Genomic DNA, 27851 nt, shown 5'->3' on the forward strand with positions numbered 1-27851 from the left:
CTCCTGGTAACCTTTCCAAAAAAGTCATAATTGATCAGTCTTCTTCTAGCTATACTGTTATGAACTTAAAGATTTAACATGCTGAGTTCTTTAGAGTCTGAGCTGTAGCTCTTGGGCTTTTAGCATTTTTTCTGAGCACTTCATATTCTGACCTTGGGATGAATTTACTGTGATGTCCACGACTATCAAGATTATCAATTGTTTTGAATATTTTCTACTTGTGAATAATCTTTCTCTCTGTAGAATGATAGCTCTCAAATTGTTTGAAAATAGTAACAATTGCTTCTCTAAGATTATTACTGATGTTTTTCCTCCTTGACACTGCGTTAATACACTACTGAATGATTCCGACCACCATACTGCCAAAATTTCAGTTTCTGCAGAGGTGTTGACAATTATGGATGAGCAATCAATAAAGGCCATTTAATTAGCAGTGCCCGGCTGCTACTAATTATTATTATTGCTACTACTATTTAGAGCACCATGGATTTCATGGGGCTGTACATGTGAAAAGAGGTTACAAACAGAATGCAGATATAAATTGCAATGAACATACTCGCAGTGACAGAATGGTACAGAATGGAGAGGACCAGATGGGAGCATATAACTACAGACCACTTACCCGCTTACTTTCTATGGAACCAGTAGGGTATAATTAATTAATTACACGCTGATTCTGCATTTTGACCTACCCATCACGCTTTTAAATGTGGCACGTGCATTCAGACCAGCAGATGTCTGACACACAACAAAAACACACCACAACAACACCACAAATGAAGGGGACAACAGGAATATAATAACAATGGTGGGCCTTGGCACTAGTGAGAGGGTAGATGGGACACCTCCTGCACTTACCTGCCACTGTACTCTGCACTCCTAGCCAGACCATATACAGGTTCTACACCTGTCATCGCGCAGGAACCTGAAGCCCTGAAAAGACCCTACAATAGTCCTGTCTAGTGACAAAGAAGGTAAGGTTCACTAGTCCCACTGCTGCACTAATAAAACATGAGCGTAGGTGAGACAAACAGGGGAATAACAACCAAAATAGAGAAGATACGACTTTAGAACGAATCCACAGCAGTTCCTTCCACCAAGGCAGCCACAGTACAAGTGGTTTTGTATTATGAGCAAGGAATGCTGAAAAACCCTACTACTTAACCACAAAGGGGTGTGGCTGCAAAGCAGCTGCAGCTGACAAGCAATGCTGGGAAGCTGATAGCAGCAAAACTGACATTAACTGTTTAAGCAGCATGAGAAACAAAACATTTAAATATAGAGTCCCAGATAGGAATGAGACATGACCATGACACTACCTTTGTTTAAAAAAGTATGACAGTTTATTATGTCCAGATATGTAAAATTATCACATTTAAAGAGGAAGTACTTCGTTTTTCTCATAAGTGTACTGAAGAACTGTAAAGTTAATAAGCAAATCTATCCTTTTAATAGTACAGTATAAGGAGTTAGAGCTCGATGTTTTTTGTTATAGAGCTCCAAATCACCTTTTGCTTACACAATCCAAGAGTTAAAGGCTCTAAGTGGGATAAGGAGCTATTAAAACTCCTTTTATTAGTGTATATAGGCAGGCCGAAGATAATCATTGTTAATGAAGGCATCATTTAAAGCTGTCTATAGACTTTAGATAGTTTGTGGCCAACAGCTCTCCCTCTTGACTGTTCACATGTTTTCAATGTGGGACAGAGAATAAGCCATTGTCAGATGATGCGGAAACAAACGATTGAGCACATTGAAATCCCCACATGCCTGATCTGTCATTCTCCCAATGTTTTGCTTTTGGTGGAGATATTCCATAATATCATTTAGTTTAATTGTGAAAAGAAAAATGTAACTTGTTAAATATTTATGAATCTTAAATTGTCTTTTAACTACATTTTGTTTATTGGCTTTTCTCATCTTGCTCTCCCTGGTTCAAGTAAATTAGAAGAATTCTAACTTCAGCTTTCCATCTTAAAAGGTTATTCTCGTCTTGTTAAAGGAGTTGTCCGACATAAACTCCAAATTTTTGTTAAGCTAATCTGTGCTGTATTGTCATATAAATCACCCCTACATTATTTTTTGTTTCTAACTTTTGGTCCTCTTGAATTATCACTTTATTCTCTGCAGACACTTTATTTACATGCAGCTCAACCAAACTTAACTTTTTCCTTTCCTTGGTTGCCAAACCTCACAGTTAGAGCTAGCACCACCCAGCCTCACTGTCAAGCCCCACCTTCTGCACACTCATTGGCTGCAAGTATTCTGCCCATAACCAGCAGAGGACAATATGGTCACATATAATGTAATAATGTGCCCTTCCTATGGTAATGCCCCCATCCTATAATAATGTGAGATGAGATCCAGCGCAGGAAAGAAGGCACTCTTCAATATAAATTTCCATATGGTTTATTCCATGTGCACACGTATGAAGGTAGGTACAGACAGCCCCTGAGCAGGGGAAAAATGACTAGCGACGCGTTTCGACCGTATTACACGGTCTTAGTCACATGACTAAGTGCCTTCTTTCCTGCGCTGGATCTCATCTCACATGCTTACAGCTGCCCGGCCGATTGTCCGTGCTGCAGAGAGAGGGCCTGGAGACTTGGAGAGGGTGACCTGAATTCCTTTGTCATTCATTAATCCTATAATAATGCCCATCTTGTAATAAATGCGCCCATCCTATAGTATTGTGCTCCATCCTTCTGCTCATCCTATAATAATGTCCCCTTGGGCTCCTCTTCTTGTAGCAATTCTCTCTCCTGTAGAATTGTCCCCTCTTGTGCCATTCATTACACAGGAAAAAAACAAAAACAAACACAAATTCTCACCTGTCCTCGTTCCCTCAGTGTCCTGTCTGCTTCTTGCGGCCGCAGCCCCCTTTATGAATGCTGTCAGTGCAGGGGCCACCACTGATAGTGCTTTATATCAGAGGACAGATTTCCAGGCGCTGCACAGGGACAATCTCTCTATACAGCTTCTCCAGTAATCTGCTGCTGCTTTTGATTGGCCGGTGGCTAATCATTGTAGTAGCTGTATACAAAGCTCGCGTCTAGGCAGCACCAGGGAATCTGACCTCTGATATAAAGCGCTGACTGCACGGCCCCAGCACAGGCAGCGATCAGCAAGGGGGCCTCTGGCCTGTACATCGCAAGCAGCGTCAGAGGCCGCTGCTCACAGTGCTTTATATCAGAGGACAGATTTACGGGTGTTGCGCAGGGACAAGCTGTCTATGCAGCTTCTCCAGTGATCCGCTGCTGCCTCTCATTGTCTGGCACTGATCATTGCAGTAGCTGTACACAAAGCTCGACCCTGCATAGCACCCGTAAATCTGTCATCTGATGTAAAGCTGTCAGCGGCCCCCAGCACAGGCAGTGATCAGCAAGGGGGCCACGGGCCTGTGCACCGCAAACAGCATCAGGGGTCGCAAGGAGCAAACTGGTAGCATATTTGAGACCACTGCACTATGGGACATGTGGCAGGGACTCCACACAAGGCATCCGACCAGCAGGGCGGCAACATAAAGTCGTTTGTGTTGCCCGTCAACAACGTCCTGCCTCTGTTGACGTGATGTCACAGGAAGCAGCAAAATCATGGTAGTAGCGGTAACATGACCGCTCTGAGTCGGGGTAGAGGGGCTAACAGCAGGGCAGGTAGGTAGTCGCTATCTACTTAACTGCCCCAATGTAGCCCAGTAGTAAAATGACAAAAAAAAAAGCAAAATGAGCTGAATAACCCCTTTAAGTTATGAAATATTGCTTCGGAATAGAAGTCTTAATTTGCAAAGCAACACATATTTTTTTAAAATGTTCAGTAGCCTTTCTTTACATCAAACACATAATTTGTTTTAGGAGACATTCACATAATCAGTTTTTTACCTCAGAATTTGTAGCCAAAACCAGGAGTGGAACTGAGAGGAAAGTATAATAGAAACACGTCACCACTTCTGTATTTTATACCCACTCCTGGTTTTGGCTACAAATACTGATGTAACATACTGACCAAACACTGATCGTGTGAACGTGGCCTTAGAAGATATCTGGTGCCTTAGAAATGTTGACTTTTATAGACATACTGAGGTAATTGTGGAACATCTCTTGGAGTTACACAGACAGTAATGCTGGAGCTAGAATATGTCAATTGGCCATGTCAGTAGCCTGAGGCTTCTGGATGGGAGCTCTGCGAATCTCAAATCTTCCATGGTCCTCGATGCGGATTTTGATAGGCCAGACTAGCGCGATATCATCATTGCAGCATAATGCATAGATGACATCCCGCAAGCTAGGCTAATAAAAATCCGAGTCAGGGAACCTAGAAGATAAAAGATTCACAAAGCTCCCATCCAGTTGCCAGAGGCTTCTAACCTGACCGATGAACCGGAGTCCTGAGAATCAATCTGCCCATCTCTAGTCATCACTATAAAAACAGTGAGTGCCAGAATTCTGGGATACACACCAATACTAAAAAAAGGCCACAGCGGTAGTTAAGAGAATTTATCATCAGGTTTTTTCTACTCAGTATATGTAGGAAAAGAAACCCTGATTCCAGCAATCGCTTATGTCGCGGGCAGAGGAGGGGACGCTGCGCTCTCCCACTGCTCGGGTCCGGCCGCGGCTGCTGCGGCTGCTGCTGCTCGGTGGTGGCTCGAGCTGTGGCCCGGATCCCGGGGACTCGAGCAGCGCTCCTCGCCCGTGAGTGAAAAGGGTGGGGATTGGATGGTGGGGATTTGGTTATTGTCCGTGACGCCACCCACGGTTGTGGTGATATTGGTGACACCACCGCTGCTCTGGACGGGGATCCCGGGAGCGATGACAGGGAGCAGCCTAGATGTTAGTTCTCCCCTCCATGGGTAGGGGGTTGGTTGTCCCGGGGCCCGGTGATGGGGTAGGGATGGATGGCAGGCGGGTTACGGGGCCTGGTGAGGTGCAGGGTCGCGGGGGCAGCGCTGTGCCGCACGGCACGGTGGTACTCACTCAGCCAATGATGAGGACACAGTTCTCGGTAAAACATACGGCTGGATGGACGGGTCCCACAGACGGCTGCGGTGTTGTTTCTCCCGGCAGGTTGATGGTGACTGCCTTTCCCTGCACCTGTGTACTGTAAACGGTCCCAATGGGTTCCCACCGGTAACCCACTCCCCAGCCTGGATGGTTGCCGAAGGAGCCCCTTTTGCCCGCAGGCTCTGGCCTTGGGAACTTTAGCCTTGGCGGTGACTGTGTTTCCCTCTCTCGGTTGGACGGTTGCCTTCTGACGGGACTTGGCTGCTGGGAAACCCAGGAGGTTCCCTTCGCTAACGGATTTGGCAAATTCACGGCGACTCCTAGCCTTGCCGGGGTCCGTAAGCCCCTGCCGGATGGTGCTGGCTTCTCTTTGCGTACCGGTCCGGTACCGCCGGGCCACCGCCCGTCCACGGTCCTTACGGCTAGCTCCAATAGGCCACTCCTGCAGACGGTCACCACCATCTGCCAACCTTGCTGATCCATCCGGGCCACACACCCGGACCAACTTCAGTCTGCTCTACTACCACTTTCCTTCCTCTCACTTTTACTTCCCTCACTGAACTCTTTCTACTCCTCAACTCATCTGCCTGCTTTTCCCGCCTCCAGGACTGTGAACTCCTCGGTGGGCGGGGCCAACCACCTGGCCCACCCCCCTGGTGTGAACATCAGCCCCTGGAGGAAGGCAACAAGGGTTTTTGTCTGACTTCGGTGTGCCTGACCGGGAGTGTGGGGTGTGTAGGTGTTGTTCTCTGTGGCCCCTGGCTTGTCCAGGGCGCCACACTTACTGAGCTGCTTGCTGCAACTTTGATTAAAAATTTTTTATCTACAGCAGATCCACAACTTCTCTGAATTCTGAGCTTTGTGTAACCTACCCACACCACTGATTGGCAGCATTCTGTGTACACTGTCCATAGGCAGCAAGCTGCCAATCAGTGATGGGGTGAGTTTATAGAGAGCTCATGAATATGGAGAACTATGGCAGCAGGTTTACTAGTCCTCTAGAGATAATCTCCTGCTGGTAAAACATTGATTTTATCAATATTACAGCAAGTAGCCCAGTAAGTGACACATCGCTGGAATCAGGGTTTCTCTATACTGTTCTCAGATTAATTGTAAAAACCTGGTGACAGATTCCCTTTAAGCACTGCACCTTAATTACTATTTGTTTTCGTAAACTGCCACCTGCTTTGGAGTTTGGAGAGAACTGGTCAGATCAATACACATCCGGGCAGCTGTATGGAAACTCGGTGGTCCAATCATTCTCAGGATTGCTGGAGCCCCATCATTTAAAGCACTACTTGGCATAGTCTCACAAAATGCCATCAACATCACATTACAAAATAGGAATATCCCTTTAAGAAAGTGAGCGGATTTCAGGAATTATACAAACAAAATCAGTATAATTTTGAATAATCTTTAATAACAGCTATGTGTATGATGGTGAATGAAACGTGACGTGGCTTGATACCAGTACATAAACAGCATAAGAATGTATTTCTGTAATAACCTACTTCTCTTTACTTGTCATCCATTAAATTGTATTAAACATTACTGTAATATTTCACTTTAAAATGTTAAAAATAATGACAGAATCAATTACTATTTCTTAACAGGAACGGTATGAAAAAGGAGAATATATTATTCGTGAAGGAGAGGAAGGAAGTACATTCTTTATCATTGCTAAAGGAAAGGTAAGAACAGCCAACCATAACAAATAGCTGTAAGGTCATTTTCACATTTACCATAGGCAGTTATATATATTTGATGGCCCCCTAGTGTTGAGTATATGTTCTCATTTATTTTAAAACATAGAGGGTTGATTGGAATGTTGCTTTAAAGGTGTATTGCCATTTCGAAGATCCTATCCCAATATGTAGCAGGTATAATAATAAAAATAATAATAATAATAATATTAGGAAATACTTCCAATTAGAAATGTAGTATAGTTCTCCTGATATAGCCATGTCTCTTACCTCATGTGCAGGGAATTGCAGCTTAGGTATCCATGGTTATGATCACTCATATAGTGACAGTGCTCGTGGTCATAATCATGTATATCTACCTGCAATGCCCTGTACATGAGGTAAGAGATAAAGCTATACCAGGAGAACAATACTACATTTCTAGTTGGAGGTATTTGCTAATATTCTTATTATTACACCTACTACATATTGGGTAGAATCTTTCCAGATGGGAATACCCTTTAAAGATCACAGATCACATTATCTACACTCCCTAACAGAAGTTCTGTCGCTTATCCATGTTATGTAAATAAAAGCTTATAACCTGACTTTAAATTCATCCATTGGTTTTATAAATTATTCTTTTGAAAGCTGAAACCCTCCCAAATTTGGTTTAGGTTATGAAAATAAAGTTGCTGCAAAGCTGAAATAATGATCATTTAATGAACACAGAAAGGTCAGATTTTGGCAAGACAAACGTTTTGTCGCCTACAAAAAGTAATGTGAAATTCAAACAAATAATTAACATCTAATACAAGTATATGTTGCATAACATTGGTGAATGAAGTTGTGGTGCTATTAGAGCCATATTTAATATTTTGTGTGACTTCCATGAGCTTGAAGGACTGAATGCAGAATGCAGTCTTACATGCCTCCCAGAGTTCATCTATATTCTTTGGTTTTGTCTTCCAAGCTTCCTCTTTCATCCTACCCCAAACATGCGGAATGATGTTCATGTCTGGTGACGCGGCTGGCCAGTCCTTGAGAACCTTGATCTTCTTTGGCAGGAGGATCTTTGTTATAGAGATGGATGTTTGAGATAGAGCACCATCCTGCTGCAGAATTTAACCCCTTTTAAGATTAGGAATGTAAGAGGTAGCTAATACTTCTTGATATTTTAGGCTATTGATATTGCCTTCCACCTTGCAAATGTTTTGCACACCCCCATAATGAATCTAACCCAGACCATGATCTTTCCACCACCAAACTTAACTGTTTTCTGGGTGTATTTTGGATCCATATGGGCTCCAGTAGGTCTCCTACAGTATTTGTGGTGGCTGTGATGTAATTCAACTGAAGATTCATCAGAAAAATCCACCTTCTTCCACTTTTCCAGCGTCCATCTGTTTAGCAGGCTGTGGGACTTGGCAAATGCCACACGTTTTTTTAATTGCCTTTAGTGCTGGCTTCTGGCATTCTAGTAAAGAGTAACCAGAATGCCGCACTATTCGTGCGAGTAGCAAATAGTGCGGAATTTGGGTTACTAGCTACTTTGCGAGTATTCCCTATTGACTTGCATTCAACATGGTGTTTGGAATGTATACGCGAGTATTAGACAATACTCATTATGAGGATAGCGAGTTACGAATAGTTAGGTACTCGCTCAACTCTACCGTAGAGATGAGCGAACCGGTCGCGGTTCGGCTCGAGGTCGGTTCGCCGAATGGAGCTCCCGTTCGAGTTCGGTTCGTCGAACGTTCGACGAACCGAACTCGAACTGCATAAGAAACAATGGCAGGCAATCACAAACACATAAAAACACCTAGAAAACACCCTCAAAGGTGTCCAAAAGGTGATAAACAACTCACAACACAACACAAACACATGGGAAAGTGACAAGGACATATACTCATGCGAAAACAAAAGAGCTGGACAAGGAAAAAGAGGAGGAGACACAGATATATGAGTATATGCAAGGAAACATCGATGCCATTACTGTGCAACTTGAGCCCTGCTCATTTTAGGCTTCCAATCTGGATAAATTGCCTGAGCTTGCCACGTATGCCTTGGGGATCTTGTCGTGTCCTGCAGCCAGCGTTCTCTCGGAACCTGTCTTCAGTGCTGTTGGGGGTCTGCTGGCAGATAAGCACACGTGTCTGTCCACTGACAACGTGGACATGGCTCTCAGAGGACTTTTCTTCCCCTGGGTCAGCCAGGGGACGGGAAAGGCACACATATTTTTGAGAGAGTGCTTCATGCAAAGCATCTGTTTCATTTTGAAAAGGGGGATCAAGTGATGCCAGTCAAGTGGGGGGGGTGTGGCCCAATTAGTGGCAACGAGGGAGACTGTGGTTGGAGTCCCCTCGCTGTGTTTCTAAAAGAACCAAGATGAATAAGTCATGGCTCTCAGAGGACTTTTCTTCCCCTTGGTCAGCCAGGGGACGGGAAAGGCACGCGTATTTTTGAGAGTGCTTCGTGCAAAGCATCTTTTTCTTTTTCAAAAGGGGGGTCAACCGATGCCAGTCAAGTGGGGTGTGTGTGGCCCAATTAGTGGCAACGAGGGAGACTGTGGTTGGAGTCCCCTCGCTGTGTTTCTAAAAGAACCAAGATGAACAAGTCATGGCTCTCAGAGGACTTTTCTTCCCCTGGGTCAGCCAGGGGACGGGAAAGGCACGCGTATTTTTGAGAGTGCTTCATGCAAAGCATCTTTTTCTTTTTCAAAAGGGGGGTCAACTGATGCCAGTCAAGTGGGGTGTGTGTGGCCCAATTAGTGGCAACGAGGGAGACTGTGGTTGGAGTCCCCTCGCTGTGTTTCTAAAAGAACCAAGATGAACAAGTCATGGCTCTCAGAGGACTTTTCTTCCCCTGGGTCAGCCAGGGGACGGGAAAGGCACACATATTTTTGAGAGAGTGCTTCATGCAAAGCATCTGTTTCATTTTGAAAAGGGGGATCAAGTGATGCCAGTCAAGTGGGGGGTGTGTGGCCCAATTAGTGGCAACGAGGGAGACTGTGGTTGGAGTCCCCTCGCTGTGTTTCTAAAAGAACCAAGATGAATAAGTCATGGCTCTCAGAGGACTTTTCTTCCCCTTGGTCAGCCAGGGGACGGGAAAGGCACGTGTATTTTTGAGAGTGCTTCATGCAAAGCATCTTTTTCATTTTCAAAAGGGGGGTCAACTGATGCCAGTCAAGTGGGGTGTGTGTGGCCCAACTAGTGGCAACGAGGGAGACTGTGGTTGGAGTCCCCTCGCTGTGTTTCTAAAAGAACCAAGATGAACAAGTCATGGCTCTCAGAGGACTTTTCTTCCCCTGGGTCATCCAGGGGACGGGAAAGGCACGCGTATTTTTGAGAGTGCTTCATGCAAAGCATCTTTTTCTTTTTCAAAAGGGGGGTCAACCGATGCCAGTCAAGTGGGCTGTGTGTGGCCCAATTAGTGGCAACGAGGGAGACTGTGGTTGGAGTCCCCTCGCTGTGTTTCTAAAAGAACCAAGATGAACAAGTCATGGCTCTCAGAGGACTTTTCTTCCCCTGGGTCAGCCAGGGGACGGGAAAGGCACACGTATTTTTGAGAGTGCTTCATGCAAAGCATCTTTTTCATTTTCAAAAGGGGGTCAACTGATGCCAGTCAAGTGTGGTGTGTGTGGCCCAATTAGTGGCAACGAGGGAGACTGTGGTTGGAGTCCCCTCGCTTTTGAAAAAAGAACCAAGATGAACAAGTCATGGCTCTCAGAGGACTTTTCTTCCCCTGGGTCATCCAGGGGAGGCGAAAGGCACGCGTATTTTTGAGAGTGATTCATGCAAAGCATCTTTTTCTTTTTCAAAAGGGGGGTCAACTGATGCCAGTCAAGTGGGGTGTGTGTGACCCAGTTAGTGGAAACGAGGGAGACTGTGGTTGGAGTCCCCTCGCTGTGTTTTACATGCTTTTAGAAGGGCATGACATGGCTTGGAGGTTGACTTTCAGCATCTGCAAATTGTTGGCTTCCAAAATGCTGCCTTTCCAACCTTTTTAACCGAGGATTTTCGAGACCTTATGCCCATCGCAGTGCCCCAAGAGCCGATGCCCAGGCGCCACTCCTTCTCCAACAAAGGCGTGCACGCGCTACACCAGCATGTCGCACTAAACATCACTGATTCCTTGAGAAACTCTGTGTGACAGGGTGCATTTCACCACAGATAATTGGCCCAGTAAGCATGGACAGGGGCGTTACATGTCGCTGACTGGGAAATGGGTTACTGTGGGGAGAGATGGAGAAGGGTCTGCTGTACAAGTCTTGCCGTCCCCACGAGTTGTGTCAATCCTTTTTCTGTATGTAGAAGTTAATACACTGCTTCTGCCTCTTCAACCTCGTGTGGGTCCTCCACCTTGGCCCAAACCCTGTGTGGTCAGGCCACCCTTCCTTGTAACTGCGCACAAGGAATACCACACACCTCCTTACTATGCTGGCAGCAGAGCTCAATGCCATCAGGCGGTCAAAGGTTTACTTTGAAATGTATGGGAAATGTGAGTCACACCGCTGAGAAGTTGTGGACGGTTAGCTCTGGAGACCGAGTTTCATCAATGGTTGTCTCCACTCAACCAGCAGCCAGGGAAGGCCGGGTGCGACAATGATGCAAACCTGGCTGCGGGCCATCGTCAGTGCAATGTGACACACGTGCCTTGTATGGCTCACGTGTTGAACCTAATTCTCCAGCAATTTTTAAAACACCATCCCGGCCTACATGGCCTTGTGCAGCGGGCACGCTCGCTATGTGCTCACTTCCATCGTGCGCACACAGCAGATCAACAACTTTCGTCGCTACAGAAGTCTTTAGGTCTGGTGGTTAAACGCCTGAAATGCGATGTGCCGACACGCAGGAATTTGAATCTGCACATGTTGCAGCGTTTGTGGCAGCACTGCCGAACCCTGCTGCAATACGTTATGACATATAGCCTGGGATAACTTGATCCAGAGGTGGTGCAGATCACGCTGCTGGAGTGGTGTCAGATCAAGGACCTATGCACCCTTCTACACAGTTTACAAATGTCGATGAAGATGTTTAGCACTGGCGATGCCATTCTCAGCGTGACAATTCTGGTCATCTACATGATGGAGCACACTGTAATTATTATTCGGAGTCAGGTGTTGGGACAAGAGGAAGGGGAGGAAGTACAGGAGGAGTCATATGCGGAAGGGATAAGATCTACGAGGTCCAGATGGTCAGCGGCACCTAGGCGGCAGTCATGGTGAGGGAGAGGGATTAACAAGGGCGCATAGTATCAGCAAAAAGTGTTGAGGAAGGTGCAGGAGCCCATGAAGAAATGGAGGACGAACTGGCGATGGGCATGGAAGACTCAGCAGATGAGTGAGAGCTTGCTCACATTTCGGTTGTGCGAGGTTGTGGGGAGAGGGCAGAGGAAGGAGGCACGATTCTCACCTCTCACCACCAACACACCAATCACTTGGTCCTCCTGGATGCACAAGACACATGAGCGCCTTCTTGCTGCACTACCTACAACATGACCCTCGGATTGTACGAATTCAAAGTAATCCTGACTACTGGGTTGCCACACTGTTAGATCCCCGGTATAAGACAAAATTTGGCAAAATAATTCCTGCCATAGAAATGGACGCACGTATACAGGAGTATCTGCAGAAGGTGGTACGCAATCTTAGATCTGCTTTTCCACTAAACACCAGTGCTGCACAGAGTGAATCTCAACGCTTTGTCATGGATAGGAGGAAATGGTCTTTTACTTGTCCACATCTGAGGGACCGAGGGCTGGCTGCTGTGCTGAGATGGCGTTGAGTATGGTGTCCCTGCAGAGTTGTACTTTTGTTCATATACCAAAATGAGTTTAAAAAGGACAGATGCTGGTGGAAAGGGGAACAGGTGTGTTGGAAAGGGGAAAAAAGTTTTTGTCCGTGGATTTGGTGGTTAAGCAACAGTAACATTTGATGAAGAAACACCATCTGTTACGGTGGGACTGGCAGATTTGGATAAGGTGGTATATACTATGTTACCGCTATATACCGAAAATTATTAAGAAAAGAAAGAGAAAGGTATATATCCCCATCAGCAGTCAGTGTCCACCGTGCTCCCAGATGGAAAAGGAGAGGTTGGCAACTGGAAGGTTTGGTGGAGGATACAGAGCTGTGTGGCTATGAAACTAATAGTAGCCTGAACCGAGTTAGACGCCATTCGGATCTGGAGACTGGGAGCCCTGTTAGCGTCACAGGGTCCACATGCCCAACCAGCCCAGGAACTCCCTGTTAACAACACAGGGGCCATTGATTACGCTGACCGTGTGCGTAGGGGCCACACCTGTGGACAGCAGGTGCATCAGCAGCAGCAGGCCTGTTAATGCCACTGGGCTGCACAAGCAGGACTGGTAGGACAGGAGCTGGTCTTAACCGTTCTGCGTTACCAACTGTGGTGGTGGCCTGCATCGACACCCTATCCCTGCCTACCTCTGGCCTAAAGCCGCAATGGATTCAACACATGGAGGTGTGCTCTTTCGGAGCATAATAGAAGACTGCGCACCTCCTTGTTGGCTCCAGGCCCTTTTATAACCTGGGTCCGCCCCAAACCAGGGTGAACAACAATGCACCTCCTGGAGACAAAAGCAGAGTGACACGTCATGAGTGGCATAACTAGCGTCCTATTTGGAACCGCAACTTCAATGATGACCTCATGGCTGCCATGACCCAAACACCTCACCAGTCATCGTCTGACCATCAATAATGCATTGACAAGTCATAGGGGCGGGCCTCTGCAAGCCATTTGGGAGTGGCCTTGGCACATCGTCAGGACACCTGATGCCCTGTGGTCTATATGGGACCCCCACATTAGGGGCAGGGCCAAAGAGTTCATTACCGGACATAGTCTGTGATGCAGTAAGTGCCTGAGCATGCTCAGTAGCATGAAATACAGTGTCTGAAAAAAGACTATCAGCTTTATGGTGTCTAGGCACAACACAGGACCTAGACCCGGCACGGAGTGCAAGTACCTGTGCAAAGAGGCTTTTCGCACTAAGTGTGGGAGCATTCGCTGTATCCCGAAATGAAGACTTAGCCTCAGCAATGGCACAGTCAGGCAGAGCATACTCACTAGGCGAAACACTGTAGTTAGGCTGTGGCTGGGGTAAATCGGCACACGCATGCGCACTAGCTGCCTCTCCACACAAAGGCTAGGTTCGCACACTGCGTCTTTTTTACGCTGCATTTTTGTGCGTTTTTGTCCGCTAAAAACGCACAAAAACGCACCTGCGTCGAAAAAACGCATCAAAAAACGCATGCGTTTTTGCCGCGATTTGGTGCGTTTTTGGCTGCGTTTTGCTGCGTTTTTGATCTCTGCGTTTTGCTGCGTTTTTCCAGTGCATTGCATGGGGGGAAAACGCAGAAAAACGCAGGAAAGAACTGACATGTCCATTTTTTTTTTTTAACTCAAAAACGCAGGTAAAAAAAACAGATGTGTGCGTACAGCAAAAATGAAAACTCATAGACTTTGCTGGGGAAGCAAAGTCCTGCAGTTTTGAGGCCAAAAACGCACCCGAAAAACGCGCAAAAACGCCGCGAAAAACGCACTGTGCGCACATAGCCTTAGACGTGGAGGAGAAAGCAGCCAGCTGGATAACCCAAGGCACAGCCCTAAATGACAGCTGACGCCTGGGCGCAAATAAAACCGCAGCAGGCTTCAGGTTACAGGTTTTGTAACAACAGATACCATCCAAAAGAACAGGTGTACTTCTTCCCATGGATAATCTGATATGATCCTTTTTTTCACGGACACAACCATCGCTAACAAATGTAGATGAGGCCAAAACAGCAGCTGCTTCAATGGATCTGAAGTGCTCCATAAAGTGGCCTCTCCTCCACCCCAATTTCAAGATCCCAAATACTCCATTCCTCTGTGGTGTCAATCCAATCGCACTTGCTTCCTAACAGCTCTCAAGTTTCCACCAGCCCTGCTGAGTATGGGGTAACAGAGATGGTTGAGTTTGCATAGCTGTTCAGTCGCACTATAGCCTGGGAATCAGAGGTCTGCTCCAAAGCTGCAATGAGTACAGACAAGGAAGTTATTATTATTTTTATTATTATTGATTTATAGAGCACCATTGATTCCATGGTGCTGTACATAAGAAGTGGGTTACATACAGAATACATATACAAGTAACTATAGACAGACTGGTACAGAGGGAAGAGGGCCCTGCCCTTGCGGGATTACATTCTAAAGGATTTTTGGGAGGAGACAGTAGGAGTGGTGTAGGTTGAGCGTCAAGTACGTATGGTGGTGGTGTCATTGAAGGTTATAGTCATTTCTGAACAGATGAGTTTTCAGATTCAGTTTGAAGCTTGCGGGTGTAGCAGATAATCTGACATGTTGAGGTAGCGAGTTCCATGAGACAGGGGAAATGATCTGCGCAGATGGCCAGAAGCTTTGTGAGTGAGATCCAGGCCCCGATGAAGAAGTTGCTGAGCCTAATCTACACCCTCATTTCCAAAAAGTAAATCCTCCTGGTGGAGACAATGGGGAACATGATGAGGAGCACAGATACCTGATTGGAATGACAACTTTACTATTCGGTCAGGGCAGGAAGAGGTTGTCTCGGAGGACTCAGGACGAGGGGAATGAAAACACACAGGGTTTTTGATGAGGTTGGAGACCACACTTACTGTCAAACCAAAGTCAGCCAGTCAATGAGGTCAGCAGAGGAGGTGGAGGAGGATGCTACTGACGACGAGGTTACGTTGCGTCTTCCTGGCCAGAGACAAAGTACTGGAAGCACGTCAACAACTGAATCCTGGACCACAACTTTGACTCTGAGCAGACGTCGTGTTGGCTATGCAGGTCGCATGGGCTGTAAGCCTTGCCTAGCCTGTGAATTTTTGGACATCGCAAAGGATCACCCAAGTCATGGAATCTGTAAGATTTGTCAACAATCTGTAAGTAGAAGGCAAAAACTCACACCTTTGAGTAGTTCCTCCATGAAGTGTCACATGGATATGAATTGATAGCGTGAAGGTGTATTGCTCAGCTTTAGCCACTGTCAATGCAACATGCTTATTTGCCATTGCATGCATTGTTGCAGACTACACACAAGGGGCTGCTGTTTTTTTGGATCTGCCTTTGTTTGGTCACTATAGCAATATCAAATTGCTCTTCGGATGTGGACTTGGAGATGCTGTCTATGAACAGAAGGAAAAGCTAAAGGTGTGTGTTACAGCAAGGAGCCACCGCGGAAACACTTCGTTCAATTGTGAGGGGAGTCATGTTGTACTTTGATGATGAGCCCCGTAATGCCAATGAGCAGCATCCTGTGCCACAGACCAACATTCTTACAGTGCTGTCTATACTGTTTACCGTGAGAGGAGCGTAAAGTCTGTATTTCTGGAAACTGGACATCAGAGTACCCGGGTACGGTAGGCTGTGCCCAGACAATAATGCGGGCACGCAACACTTTGTTTTATTAGCAAAACACATATCTGTTCTGGGTAGGCCGACTATTTATAGACAATAAGACTTGCTGCCTCTGCACTGTCATATTGTCACGTACAGTTTAAATCATAGAGGGACAGCAACACATGTTTGCATTCACTGTTGCTTTTCAAGATTTCCATGACTGTGTTGCAGAGCTGTGTGGTTTGCATTCACACTGTTATCATCTGCATTATCTGTAAGGCTTCAGCTAACAAGGGTATTCAGGGGGGGGGTAATGTGTTTTGACTATGTTTAGGTAGATAACTTGGAAGCTCTTGTGATGCGCCACTGGTAAGTCGTGTTCAAACACACACACACACGCACAAACACACAATTACTGCTACACAGAGGGATTAGCAGGTAGTAGGCAACAGAATAGATTGTTCAATTATTTAACTTGTATGCATGGTTCTTATTGTTTGTTTTGGTAAAGTTAAACAATCATTTATCAACCCAACTGCCTAGAGTCCTTTTCCTGTTGCCTGGTTTTGCTGCATACTGGGTAGCCCACCCTGTACACAACTTAAAATGAAGCATAAGTCGCAATGTGAATTTCACTGTGCTACAATGCGGCCTAGCGTGCCTGTGCAACCACCGCCTGCCCCATCAAGTGCATCTGCGTGCTCTTCATCCTCTGTGACTGTGGGGACAGCAGTCACACATGGTTTTTCACACTGAACTTCCACTCCTTTACCCGCAACAGGGAGTGTGATTGGCAGGTCATCACTTGTTTTGGAAGTGGAAACAGAAGGTATTGTTGAGCTGTCAGACATCGAGAGAACCATCATTGGATGCAGGCTACATTATATCCACGCCTGCACCTTCGTCACAGATTGGCTGGACTACCTGCAGTTAATAATTGCATTCCAGAAATGGAAAGGAGTGTAGAATGCACATGTGTTGTACCTTGCTTGGCAGCAAAGGAACACTAACTAAGTATTCCAGACAATTTTAGGATGGCAGAAAAAGAGTCAACTCTTTGGGCAAATTAAATAGCGTGGCAAAAGTGGACAGATGGGTACAGGGGCCGTGTTCTGTGGGTACCAGGACAGTAAAAGAAGCCTCACTTTCTATCCCTCCTAATGATCAAATACAGCAAGGAATTCCCTGAGTTTGCTATAAAATTAGCATAGCTAAATGTGCATGAGGGTAGAATGCAGAGGTGCTTGAGATTGCTTGGCACAAGTGGCACAATAAAGGAGTCCAACAGCCAGTTCTATGATGCCACTAAATGGCAGTATTTTTTGCTATCATTATAGCTTATTAAAAACAGAGCAGGAGGGTGTCCTGCACAGGTGCTAGAAATAGCTTGGCACCAGTGGGGCACAAATGGAATACAACAGCCAGTTCTATGATGCCACTAAATGGCAGTATTTTTTGCTATCATTATAGCTTATTAAAAACAGAGCAGGAGGGTGTCCTGCACAGGTGCTAGAAATAGCTTGGCACCAGTGGGGCACTAATGGAGTACAACAGCCACTTCTTGTATGCCACTAAGTTTACTCAATTTTTGGTATTATAACGTCTTAGTAAGTAACAATGAGTTTGAGTGTGCAATGCAGGCAGACGTGCTGAAAATATCTTTGCACTAGTGGGACTATACAGAAGTCCAATAGCCACCTTTAGGATGCCACTAGGTTCAATCAGTGTTCGCTAGTATAATGGCTTAGTAACAATGAGTTGGAGTGTGCAATGCAGGCAGAGGTGCTGCAAATATCTTTGCACTAGTGGGACTATACAGAAGTCCAATAGCCACGTTTAGGATGCCACTAGGTTCAATCAGTGTTTGCTAGTATAATGGCTTAGTAACAATGAGTTGGAGTGTGCAATGCAGGCAGAGGTGCTGCAAATATCTGTGCACTAGTGGGACTATACAGAAGTCCAATAGCCACGTTTAGGATGCCACTAGGTTCACTCAGTGTTTGCTAGTATAATGGCTTAGTTATAATGAGTTGGAGTGTGCAATGCAGGCAGACGTGCTGCAAATATCTTTGCACTAGTGGGACTATACAGAAGTCCAATAGCCACGTTTAGGATGCCACTAGGTTCAATCAGTGTTTGCTAGTATAATGGCTTAGTAACAATGAGTTGGAGTGTGCAATGCAGGCAGACGTGCTGCAAATATCTTTGCACTAGTGGGACTATACAGAAGTCCAACAGCCACGTTTAGGATGCCACTAAGTTTCCTCAGTGTTTGCTAGTATAATGGCTTAGTAACAATGAGTTTGAGTGTGCAATGCAGGCAGACGTGCTGCAAATATCTTTGCACTAGTGGGACTATACAGAAGTCCAATAGCCACGTTTAGGATGCCACTAGGTTCACTGAGTGTTTGCTAGTATAATGGCTTAGTAACAATGAGTTTGAGTGTGCAATGCAGGCAGAGGTGCTGCAAATATCTTTGCACTTGTGGGACGATACAGAAGTCCAACAGCCATGTTTAGGATGCCACTAGGTTCACTGAGTGTTTGCTAGTATAATGGCTTAGTAACAATGAGTTTGAGTGTGCAATGCAGGCAGACGTGCTGCAAATATCTTTGCACTAGTGGGACTATACAGAAGTCCAATAGCCACGTTTAGGATGCCACTAGGTTCACTGAGTGTTTGCTAGTATAATGGCTTAGTAACAATGAGTTTGAGTGTGCAATGCAGGCAGACGTGCTGCAAATATCTTTGCACTTGTGGGACGATATAGAAGTCCAACAGCCATGTTTAGGATGCCACTAGGTTCACTGAGTGTTTGCTAGTATAATGGCTTAGTAACAATGAGTTGGAGTGTGCAATGCAGGCAAACGTGCTGCAAATATCTTTGCACTAGTGGGACTATACAGAAGTCCAATAGCCACGTTTAGGATGCCACTAGGTTCACTGAGTGTTTGGTAGTATAATGGCTTAGTAACAATGAGTTGGAGTGTGCAATGCAGGCAGACGTGCTGCAAATATCTGTGCACTACTGGGACTATACAGAAGTCCAATAGCCACGTTTAGGATGCCACTAAGTTCACTCAGTGTTTGCTAGTATAATGGCTTAGTAACAATGAGTTGGATTGTGCAAAGGGCAGGAGGGTACAGTGGCAGGGTTGTGGGTCTCTGGGTAGAGGAAAGGAAGCCTGCCTTTCTATCCCTCCTAATGGGGAAATGCAGCGAGGAAATCCCTGACCTTAGCTACACAGACGCTGTCATCTTGTGTAGCTGTTAAACTCTGTTTTCAGGACCTGTCACCTATGGCTCTGACACTGCCTTTACGAGCCCTTAAAAGGACTGATAGAAAGTGCTCTCCCTAAGCTGTCCAGCGCTGTGTATGGAGCGCATACAGCAGTATCGGCGATAGGACTCAGGACGGAGCTGCGCCAGTGATGTCTGACACCAAGGACGCAGAAGAGATAATGGCGTCCGGATGGGCAGATACTCGTTTTTATAATGCAGGGACATGTGACATGGACATCCTATCACACATGCCGTTGCTTCTCTGGCTAAAAGTCCACTTAGCTGTGTGTGTGTCTGGGAATGGCTGACATGCTGGCCCTCCCCACTACACGCGCGCGCTTAGGGAAGGAAGACAAGGAAAAAAAAAAAAATGGCGATACAGCAGTGATCTGAATGCGCTGTTCCCGCACACTATACACTGAAATTTCATAATAGTGTGAGTCACAGAGTGACTTACACTATTACAGCGTAAAGCCAGCTAGGAATTAGCTGGGTTTTTTGCTGCTAGAACCGTTCTCGAACGTATCTAGAACTATCGAGCTTTTGCAAAAAAGCTCAAGTTCTAGTTCGATCTAGAACAGCCCCCAAAATCACTCGAGCCGCGAACTGGAGAACCACGAACCGCGAACCGCGCTCAACTCTAGTCTACCGGAATGTAATACTATACAAATTGTCAGCTGGAGCTTACCTTCCTATACAGCGAATTCTTGGGAGTTGCAGAAGGCATACCTGTGCCGATTAGTTTATTGGCAGGTTATCTTCAGTGACATCGTTGTCTTTAAAAGAAAATCTCTTAATTTTTACAAACTTTGCCAGACCAACGCAACAGGTTTCATTTTTTTTCTTTCTGAGCAATATTTTTTTTTTTTTTAGACTAAACGTATGTAATCATAAAATAATAATGTGTTATGTCTTTGTGAGAAAATCCTGACCTTTTCATTTATTTTAAAACATTACCCAACAATTAATGTAATTAAAATAACATTAGTTAAAATATGTGAATGATATAAATGTTATAGAGACTGAAGTAAAAGGAAATGTGAGTGTTTATGATGTGAAATTTGGTTTAATAAAAAGCCACCCACAGTTTTTCATTTTTAGGATCATTGATCGTGTTTTCTTAGCTTGCATTTGTGTAACAAGCTTCCCTCATTTTATATTCTTTGGCAAATTTCAGCAAAAATGCTGATGTAACAAAATTTGTCCAAACACGTGAAAATGGAGTTCTAGCATTGAATGTAATATAAGTGCACAGGTACAATAATATTATGCTTTGTGGAGTCATTTACATTGGATGGGATTCAGAACTACCAGCCATGATTATTCTCAACACAATTAAATGTAATGTTGTAGACGTGAGATGGTAACAAAATCAAGAAAATTAATTTAGTTACTGGAAGGCAGAAGAATTGATATTTGAAGTATTATTGGGAAAATATAAATGACAATTAATATTTACCTTATTTTTCGCTTTATAAGACGCACCGGATTATAAAACGCACCCCCAAATTTGGTGAAGGAATAGAGAATTTTTTTTAATAAATGGGGTCCATCTTATAATGGCAGTGTCCGTCTAACAAATCATATAGGGTATATGTCCCTCATAGCCCCCCATCCTAAAATTAGCCCCTTTCATCTGGATATGGCCACCTTATATTGAATATAGCCCCCTTGTGCTGGCACACGCCCCCTGTGGCTGCCACACACTGCCCCCCTGTGGCTGCCACACACGGCCCCCCTGTGGCTGCCACACACGGCCCCCCTGTGGCTGACACACACGGTCCCCCTGTGGCTGACACACACGGCCCCCCTGTGGCTGCTACACACGGACCCCCCTGTGGCTGCCACACACGGCCCCCCTGTGGCTGCCACACACGGCCCCCCTGTGGCTGCCACACACGGCCCCCCTGTAGCTGACACACACAGCCCTCCTGTGGCTGACACACATGGCCCCCCTGTGGCTGACACACACGGCCCCCCTGTAGCTGACACACACAGGCCCCATGTGGCTGACACACACGGGCCCCCTGTGGCTGACACACACGGGCCCCCCTGTGGCTGACACACACGGGCCCCCCTGTGGCTGACACACACGGCCCCCCCCTGTGGCTGACACACATGGCCCCCCTGTGGCTGACACACACGGCCCCCCCTGTGGCTGACACATGGCCCCCCCTGTGGCTGACACACACGGCCCCCCCTGTGGCTGACACACATGGCCCCCCCTGTGGCTGATACACACGGGCCCCCTGTGTTAGATATCACCCCCAGGCTGCTGCTTTTAGTAAAATAAACTCTTTCCTTACCTTCTCCAGCACTGTGCTCCCTCGTGTCCCCTTCCTCAGGGTTGAGCTCCGGCCTCCTGCCTGCATTTCCTTGGTTCACGGTCCGGTCATGTGATCGGCACAGCAGAGTGAAATCTCTGCGTGCCTGATCACAGCACCAGGAGGGAGACACGCTGGAGGGGGTAAGTAAAGAGTTTTTTATTTTACTATGGGCAGCAGCATGGGGGCCATAGCTAACACAGGGGTGCATGTGCAATCAAAGGGGCGCAGGCAAGTATAATATGCGCCGCTCCCTCAGCCCATCGCCGCGGTGCGGTTTCAGCACCACAGCTATGGACAGCGGCTTTGCATATTATATGAGCGGGAGCAGGAGATCAAAGATTCCCTCCCTCAGCTTCACCAGCCCCCCCAGCAGCCCCCAGCACCGCTCCAGAGTAGCCCCCACCTCCCCTGGACCCTGCAGTATATAATCCGTATATTCGGTTTATAAGACGCACCCCCTACTTTCCCCCAAAATTTAGGGGAACAAAAGTGCATCTTAGAAAGCGAAAAATATGGTAGTTTGTTTTCTGTGTGAAACATAATGGTAACTAATTAGCAAAAGTAAATCAAAACCACAAAATCTATACTGTGATACAGACTAGGAAAAGAAGCGCTAATAGGGTCTTACCAGATATATAAAAGGGCAATGTGTAATGATATACACTCTCCTTATGTGGTTGTGAGGGTCACAACCACCAGAGATAACATGCAGATAATGGCATTTGCCGCAGCCCCACGTGGACAAGTCTTCAAAGCAGGAAAGGAGAAGGGAATTAACGCTGCACAGTCACCAAAAAGGATGTAAAAGTGTTGATTAACTAATAATTATTTTATTCCATAGGTCTACGCGTTTCGAGGTATGGAACCTCTTCCTCAGGACCAAAAAATCAACAATACTAATATTGTTGATTTTTGGTCCTGGGAACAGGTTCCATACATCGAAACGCGTAGACCTATGGAATAAAATAATTATTAGTTAATCGACAATTTTACATCCTGTTTGCTGACTGCGTGGCAATAACCCCTTCTCCTCTCCTGCATTGAAGACAAAATCTATACTGAAATAGGAATTGTCTTCTGTCTTTTAATCCTTATCCAGTATTTGTAGCTGCCAGAAGATCAAACAACCTGAAGAAGGTCAGACAGATGTCTCTGCTGGTTCAACGCTACAAAGGCAAACTATTGTATCCAAACCATAACCATGTCTCTAGCAGGGACACAGTGTCATAATAAAATATAAATTTTAATAAAACTGTTTAAAGTATCTTTCCATACAGACAATCCTTGTGTAGAATGAAAGTGCTCAAAGTGTATCAGTGCTCAAATATAAAAAAATTAGTTCGGTCTCACTATATGTTCTTGATGAAGAGGCCATTCACAAATGAGGGATGAGGTCGATTGCTGGGGTAGAGTACCCTATTAACTCTGTCGTGCCCTGTTCTTTGCCTCCTGTTCTCACAAGGACAGTGCCTAGTTTGGTCTGTCCTATTAATTGACATCCCTATCATATTACTTCCCGACTCGTTACGTCCACCATTTACGGTGGGACTCCTCAGGGGAGATATTATTAAGGTTTAATAAAGGCCTTAGTTTTTGGGTACTTGGCAACAAACTATGTGTTATTCCCCCTTATTCCCTGTATGAATTTAAGTACCCATAAACTAGGGGCTTTATTACACCTTAATAATATTTCCCCTGAGGAGTCCCACCATAAATGGTAGACAAAACGCGTTAGAAGGTTATACCATATGGATGCCAATTAGTGGGACAGACCACACTAGGCACTATCCTTGAGAGGATGGGAGTGAAAGCACGGGGCTCAACAGGGATATTAGGGTTTTCTACCCCAGCTAAGGATCTCAGCCCTCATTTGTGAATGGCCTCCTTATTAAGAACATATGGTGAGACCAAAGCAATTTTTGTTATATTTGAGTACTGGTACACTGAGCATTTTCACTTTATACAAGGATTGTCTGTATGGGAAGGTATTTTAAACAGTTTTATTAAAAGTTATATTTTATGATTGCACTGTGTCCCTGCTGGGGACATGGTTCAACACTACTTAGCATATAAAATCAATGGGTAATAGAAGAAATAATAGTAAATGAAAAATGTCTTCAATGAATACAAATGTTAAAAAAATTACAATACAAAGAGTTTTAGCTCTTCAGTCAGACCGTCATACAATGCCTTTTTAGAAAACTGAGTTCCCCTACATCTAAAGATTGGTGGGAATAACAGCATTTAGATCCTAAACTATCTCATATTTCGACTATATCAAACATTTATTTCTCTGTTTGTCTTCAAAAATATGATGGTTTTTCATGAATGTGAACCTATTTTAGGTGAAAGTCACACAAAGCACTGAAGGCTTCAATGAGCCCCAACTAATTAAAACATTAGGAAAAGGAGAGTATTTTGGGGAAAAAGCCCTTATCAGGTCAGTAATTATCCATAGCCTTTACATATCTCAACAGTAGCTATTGAAATACGAGAATGTTTATCTATCTCATCCATACTATCTATCTATCTATCTATCTATCATCTATCTATCTATCTATCTATCTATCTATCTATCTATTATCTATCTATCATCTATCTCTCTATCTATCTATTTATTTAATATCTATCTGTCTACCACAAACATCTGTGTATTAATCCTAATAAGATCAACTATTTTGCTTTCAGTGATGATGTTAGATCAGCAAATATTATCGCAGATGACAATGAAGTTGAGTGTCTAGCCATGGATAGAGCGTAAGTAATGCAAACTGTTTGCTATATTTAACTCTCTATTCTTTTTGGCTCTTAATATCAACTGCTAGTTTATTGCAAGTTACTCATTACAATTTAGGTCTTTTGGGTTATCTGTCTGTGGAAATCATCAGGGAGTCCACAGTGGTTTAGACCGAACCTCTACTAGTTTCTGGAGTTCCTCTTTAACTATATGAACCAAATGAGAACAACTTTCCGTAATGATAAAAACCTAAATAACATTAAAAATGACCATTTCCTAAAAATCTCAATGATTTCCTTAATATTTTTTCTGGTTGAGGAATGAATATAGTATTTTAAATGTCTTCTCTAATCCAAGAAACCGCTTTAAGAAAAAAGTGTACTTGCCCTAGAATATTGACAGCCAAATTAACAGTTAGGTTCTTTTCTATTAGACTCATCATTCTATATAACAATTGGTAAAAAAGCTTTATTTTGCACTTTTCTTTTTCAATTCAGTTTTTAAATGACAAACAAAAGATGACATATCTGGGTGACTAAAATGAATTAATGATGAGTGAATAAACATAACTAAGAAAGTGCACTTAAAGAGGTTATCCACTACTTTCCCCACAAATATGGAATTGAAGATTGGGGGATGCATTTTATAGTGCAGTTGTACCTGGCTTGCTATTGGGGGGGGAATCGGTAGCAGTAGTAGAGCGAGGTCAAAGGAGACAGAAGCAGGCTGCAGCAGCGGGTTACCACAGCTGCCGCTATTAAAGAAAATGAATATTCATTGCTCCCCATGCCCATAATCCCACCCACCTTTCTGCAATGAAGACAGCTTCTTGCAGTGGCTGGGGGACATTTTCACCAGAATAGAGGACAAATATACCAGGATGAGGGACATACATACCAGAATGGGAGACATACAGGATGTACCAGGTTCAGGGACTTGTATACCAGGATGAGGGACATATACACCAGGATGGAAGACATACAGTATATACCAGGAAGGGGCTCAGGTTAGGGGACATTAGTACAGAATTGAGGCACACTACCCCCATAATAGTGCCAACAGCCCCTATAACAGTGAGTCATGACCATAGTTTTTGCTTCAATTTTTTTTCCTATTTTCCTCTTCTAAAACTTAGGTGCATCTTATAGTTTGAAACATACGGTATATATATATATATATATATATATATATATATATATATATATATATTTATACTAAACATAATACAAAATGGATGAACAGAAGCAAAAGTCAATACGTAACATTTGAGCACCGCTTGTCAAAATTAGTTTTTGTGAACAATTGAGCAAATTGAAGATGAAAAGTTAAAGATGACACATTTCCTTTGTATTCTAGGTAAAAGAAATACATATTTTCATCTTTTACATTTTTAAAGTTAGAAAAAGGAAAATAAAATGGGCCAATGCAAAAGTTTGGGCACCCTTGAGATTTGGGTGCTTAGATAACTTTGACCAAGGTTTCAGACCTTAATTAGCCTGTTAGGGTTATGGCTTGTTCACTATCATTGTTAAGAGAGGCCAGGTGATGAAAATTTCACCGCTTTATAAAAAACAGGCCTCCCCTAACCTTGTGCCAAAAAACAGCAGCCATGATTTCTTCTAAGCAGCTGCCTAGTACTTTGAAAATTTAAAATGGTGAAGGCCCACAAAGCCGTAGAAGGCTATAAGAAGATAGCAAAGCATTTTCAAGTTGCCCTTTCCTACGTTAGAAATGTAATTTAGAAATGACAGTTAATAGGAACAGTGGACAGTTAGGTCCAGAAATATTTGGACAGTGACACAATTTTCGCGAGTTGGGCTCTGCATGCCACCACATTGGATTTGAAATGAAACCTCTACAACAGAATTCAAGTGCAGATTGTAACGTTTAATTTGAAGGTTTGAACAAAAATATCTGATAGAAATTGTAGGAATTGTACACGTTTCTTTACAAACACTCCACATTTTAGGAGGTCAAAAGTAATTGGACAAATAAACCAAACCCAAGAAAAAAATTTTTATTTTCAATATTTTGTTGCGAATCCTTTGGAGGCAATCACTGCCTTAAGTCTGGAACCCATGGACATCACCAAACGCTGGGTTTCCTCCTTCTTAATGCTTTGCCAGGCCTTTACAGCTGCAGCCTTCAGGTCTTGCTTGTTTGTGGGTCTTTCCGTCTTAAGTCTGGATTTGAGCAATTGAAATGCATGCTCAATTGGGTTAAGATCTGGTGATTGACTTGGCCATTGCCGAATGTTCCACTTTTTTGCACTCATGAACTCCTGGGTAGCTTTGGCTGTATGCTTGGGGTCATTGTCCATCTGTACTATGAAGCGCCGTCCAATCAACTTTGCGGCATTTGGCTGAATCTGGGCTGAAAGTATATCCCACTGTTGTCATCTGTGGACGCCCAGGCCTTTTTGAGTTCCCAAGCTCACCAGTCAATTCCTTTTTTCTCAGAATGTACCCGACTGTTGATTTTGCTACTCCAAGCATGTCTGCTATCTCTCTGATGGATTTTTTCTTTTTTTTCAGCCTCAGGATGTTCTGCTTCACCTCAATTGAGAGTTCCTTAGACCGCATGTTGTCTGGTCACAACAACAGCTTCCAAATGCAAAACCACACACCTGTAATCAACCCCAGACCTTTTAACTACTTAATTGATTACAGGTTAACGAGGGAGACGCCTTCAGAGTTAATTGCAGCCCTTAGAGTCCCTTGTCCAATTACTTTTGGTCCCTTGAAAAAGAGGAGGCTATGCATTACAGAGCTATGATTCCTAAACCCTTTCTCCGATTTGGATGTGAAAACTCTCATATTGCAGCTGGGAGTGTGCACTTTCAGCCCATATTATATATATAATTGTATTTCTGAACATGTTTTTGTAAACAGCTAAAATAACAAAACTTGTGTCACTGTCCAAATATTTCTGGACCTAACTGTATGTCAAGATAAGGTCTGGAAGACCAAGCAAAACTTCTGTGAAAGCTGCTTGTAGGATTGCTAGAGAGGAAAATCAGAACCCCCCGTGTGAGTGCTAAAGACCTTCAGAAAGATATAGCAGACTCTGGAGTTGCGGTACATTGTTGTTTTACTGTTTAGAGACCTGCACAAATATGGTCTTCATGGAGGAGTCATCGGAAAAAAACTTCTCCTGCATCCTCACCATAAAATTCAGCATCAGAATTATGCAAAAGAACATCTAAACAAACATGTTGCATTTTGGAAACAAGTCCTGTGGCCCGATAAGGTTAAAATAGAACTCTTTGCCACAATGATCAAAGGTGTGTGTGTGTAGGAAAAAGGACACAGAATTTCATGAAAAAAAAAAATACTGCCAACCCTTTAGCATGGGGGTAGATCAATCATTCTATGGGGTTATGTTGCAGTCAATGGCACGGGGAACATTTTACAGGCAGAGGGAAGAATGGATTCAATTAAAT

The 27851-nt window shown here is 44.4% G+C and overlaps 1 protein-coding gene across 1 annotated transcript in view; it reads left to right on the forward strand.

The window, feature by feature from the left end:
• The window catches only part of PRKG2 (protein kinase cGMP-dependent 2), a 138936-nt gene that overhangs the window by 55524 nt on the left and 55561 nt on the right, over positions 1–27851 (forward strand). The window contains exons 7-9 of the mRNA XM_075352421.1: positions 6614–6691; positions 24018–24112; positions 24361–24429. Of these exons, the coding sequence (XP_075208536.1) occupies positions 6614–6691; positions 24018–24112; positions 24361–24429 (242 nt within the window). The remainder of the gene's footprint in view (positions 1–6613; positions 6692–24017; positions 24113–24360; positions 24430–27851) is intronic.

The sequence above is a fragment of the Anomaloglossus baeobatrachus genome, chromosome 1, assembly GCF_048569485.1.
Source record: "Anomaloglossus baeobatrachus isolate aAnoBae1 chromosome 1, aAnoBae1.hap1, whole genome shotgun sequence".
Taxonomy (NCBI): Eukaryota; Metazoa; Chordata; class Amphibia; order Anura; family Aromobatidae; genus Anomaloglossus; species Anomaloglossus baeobatrachus.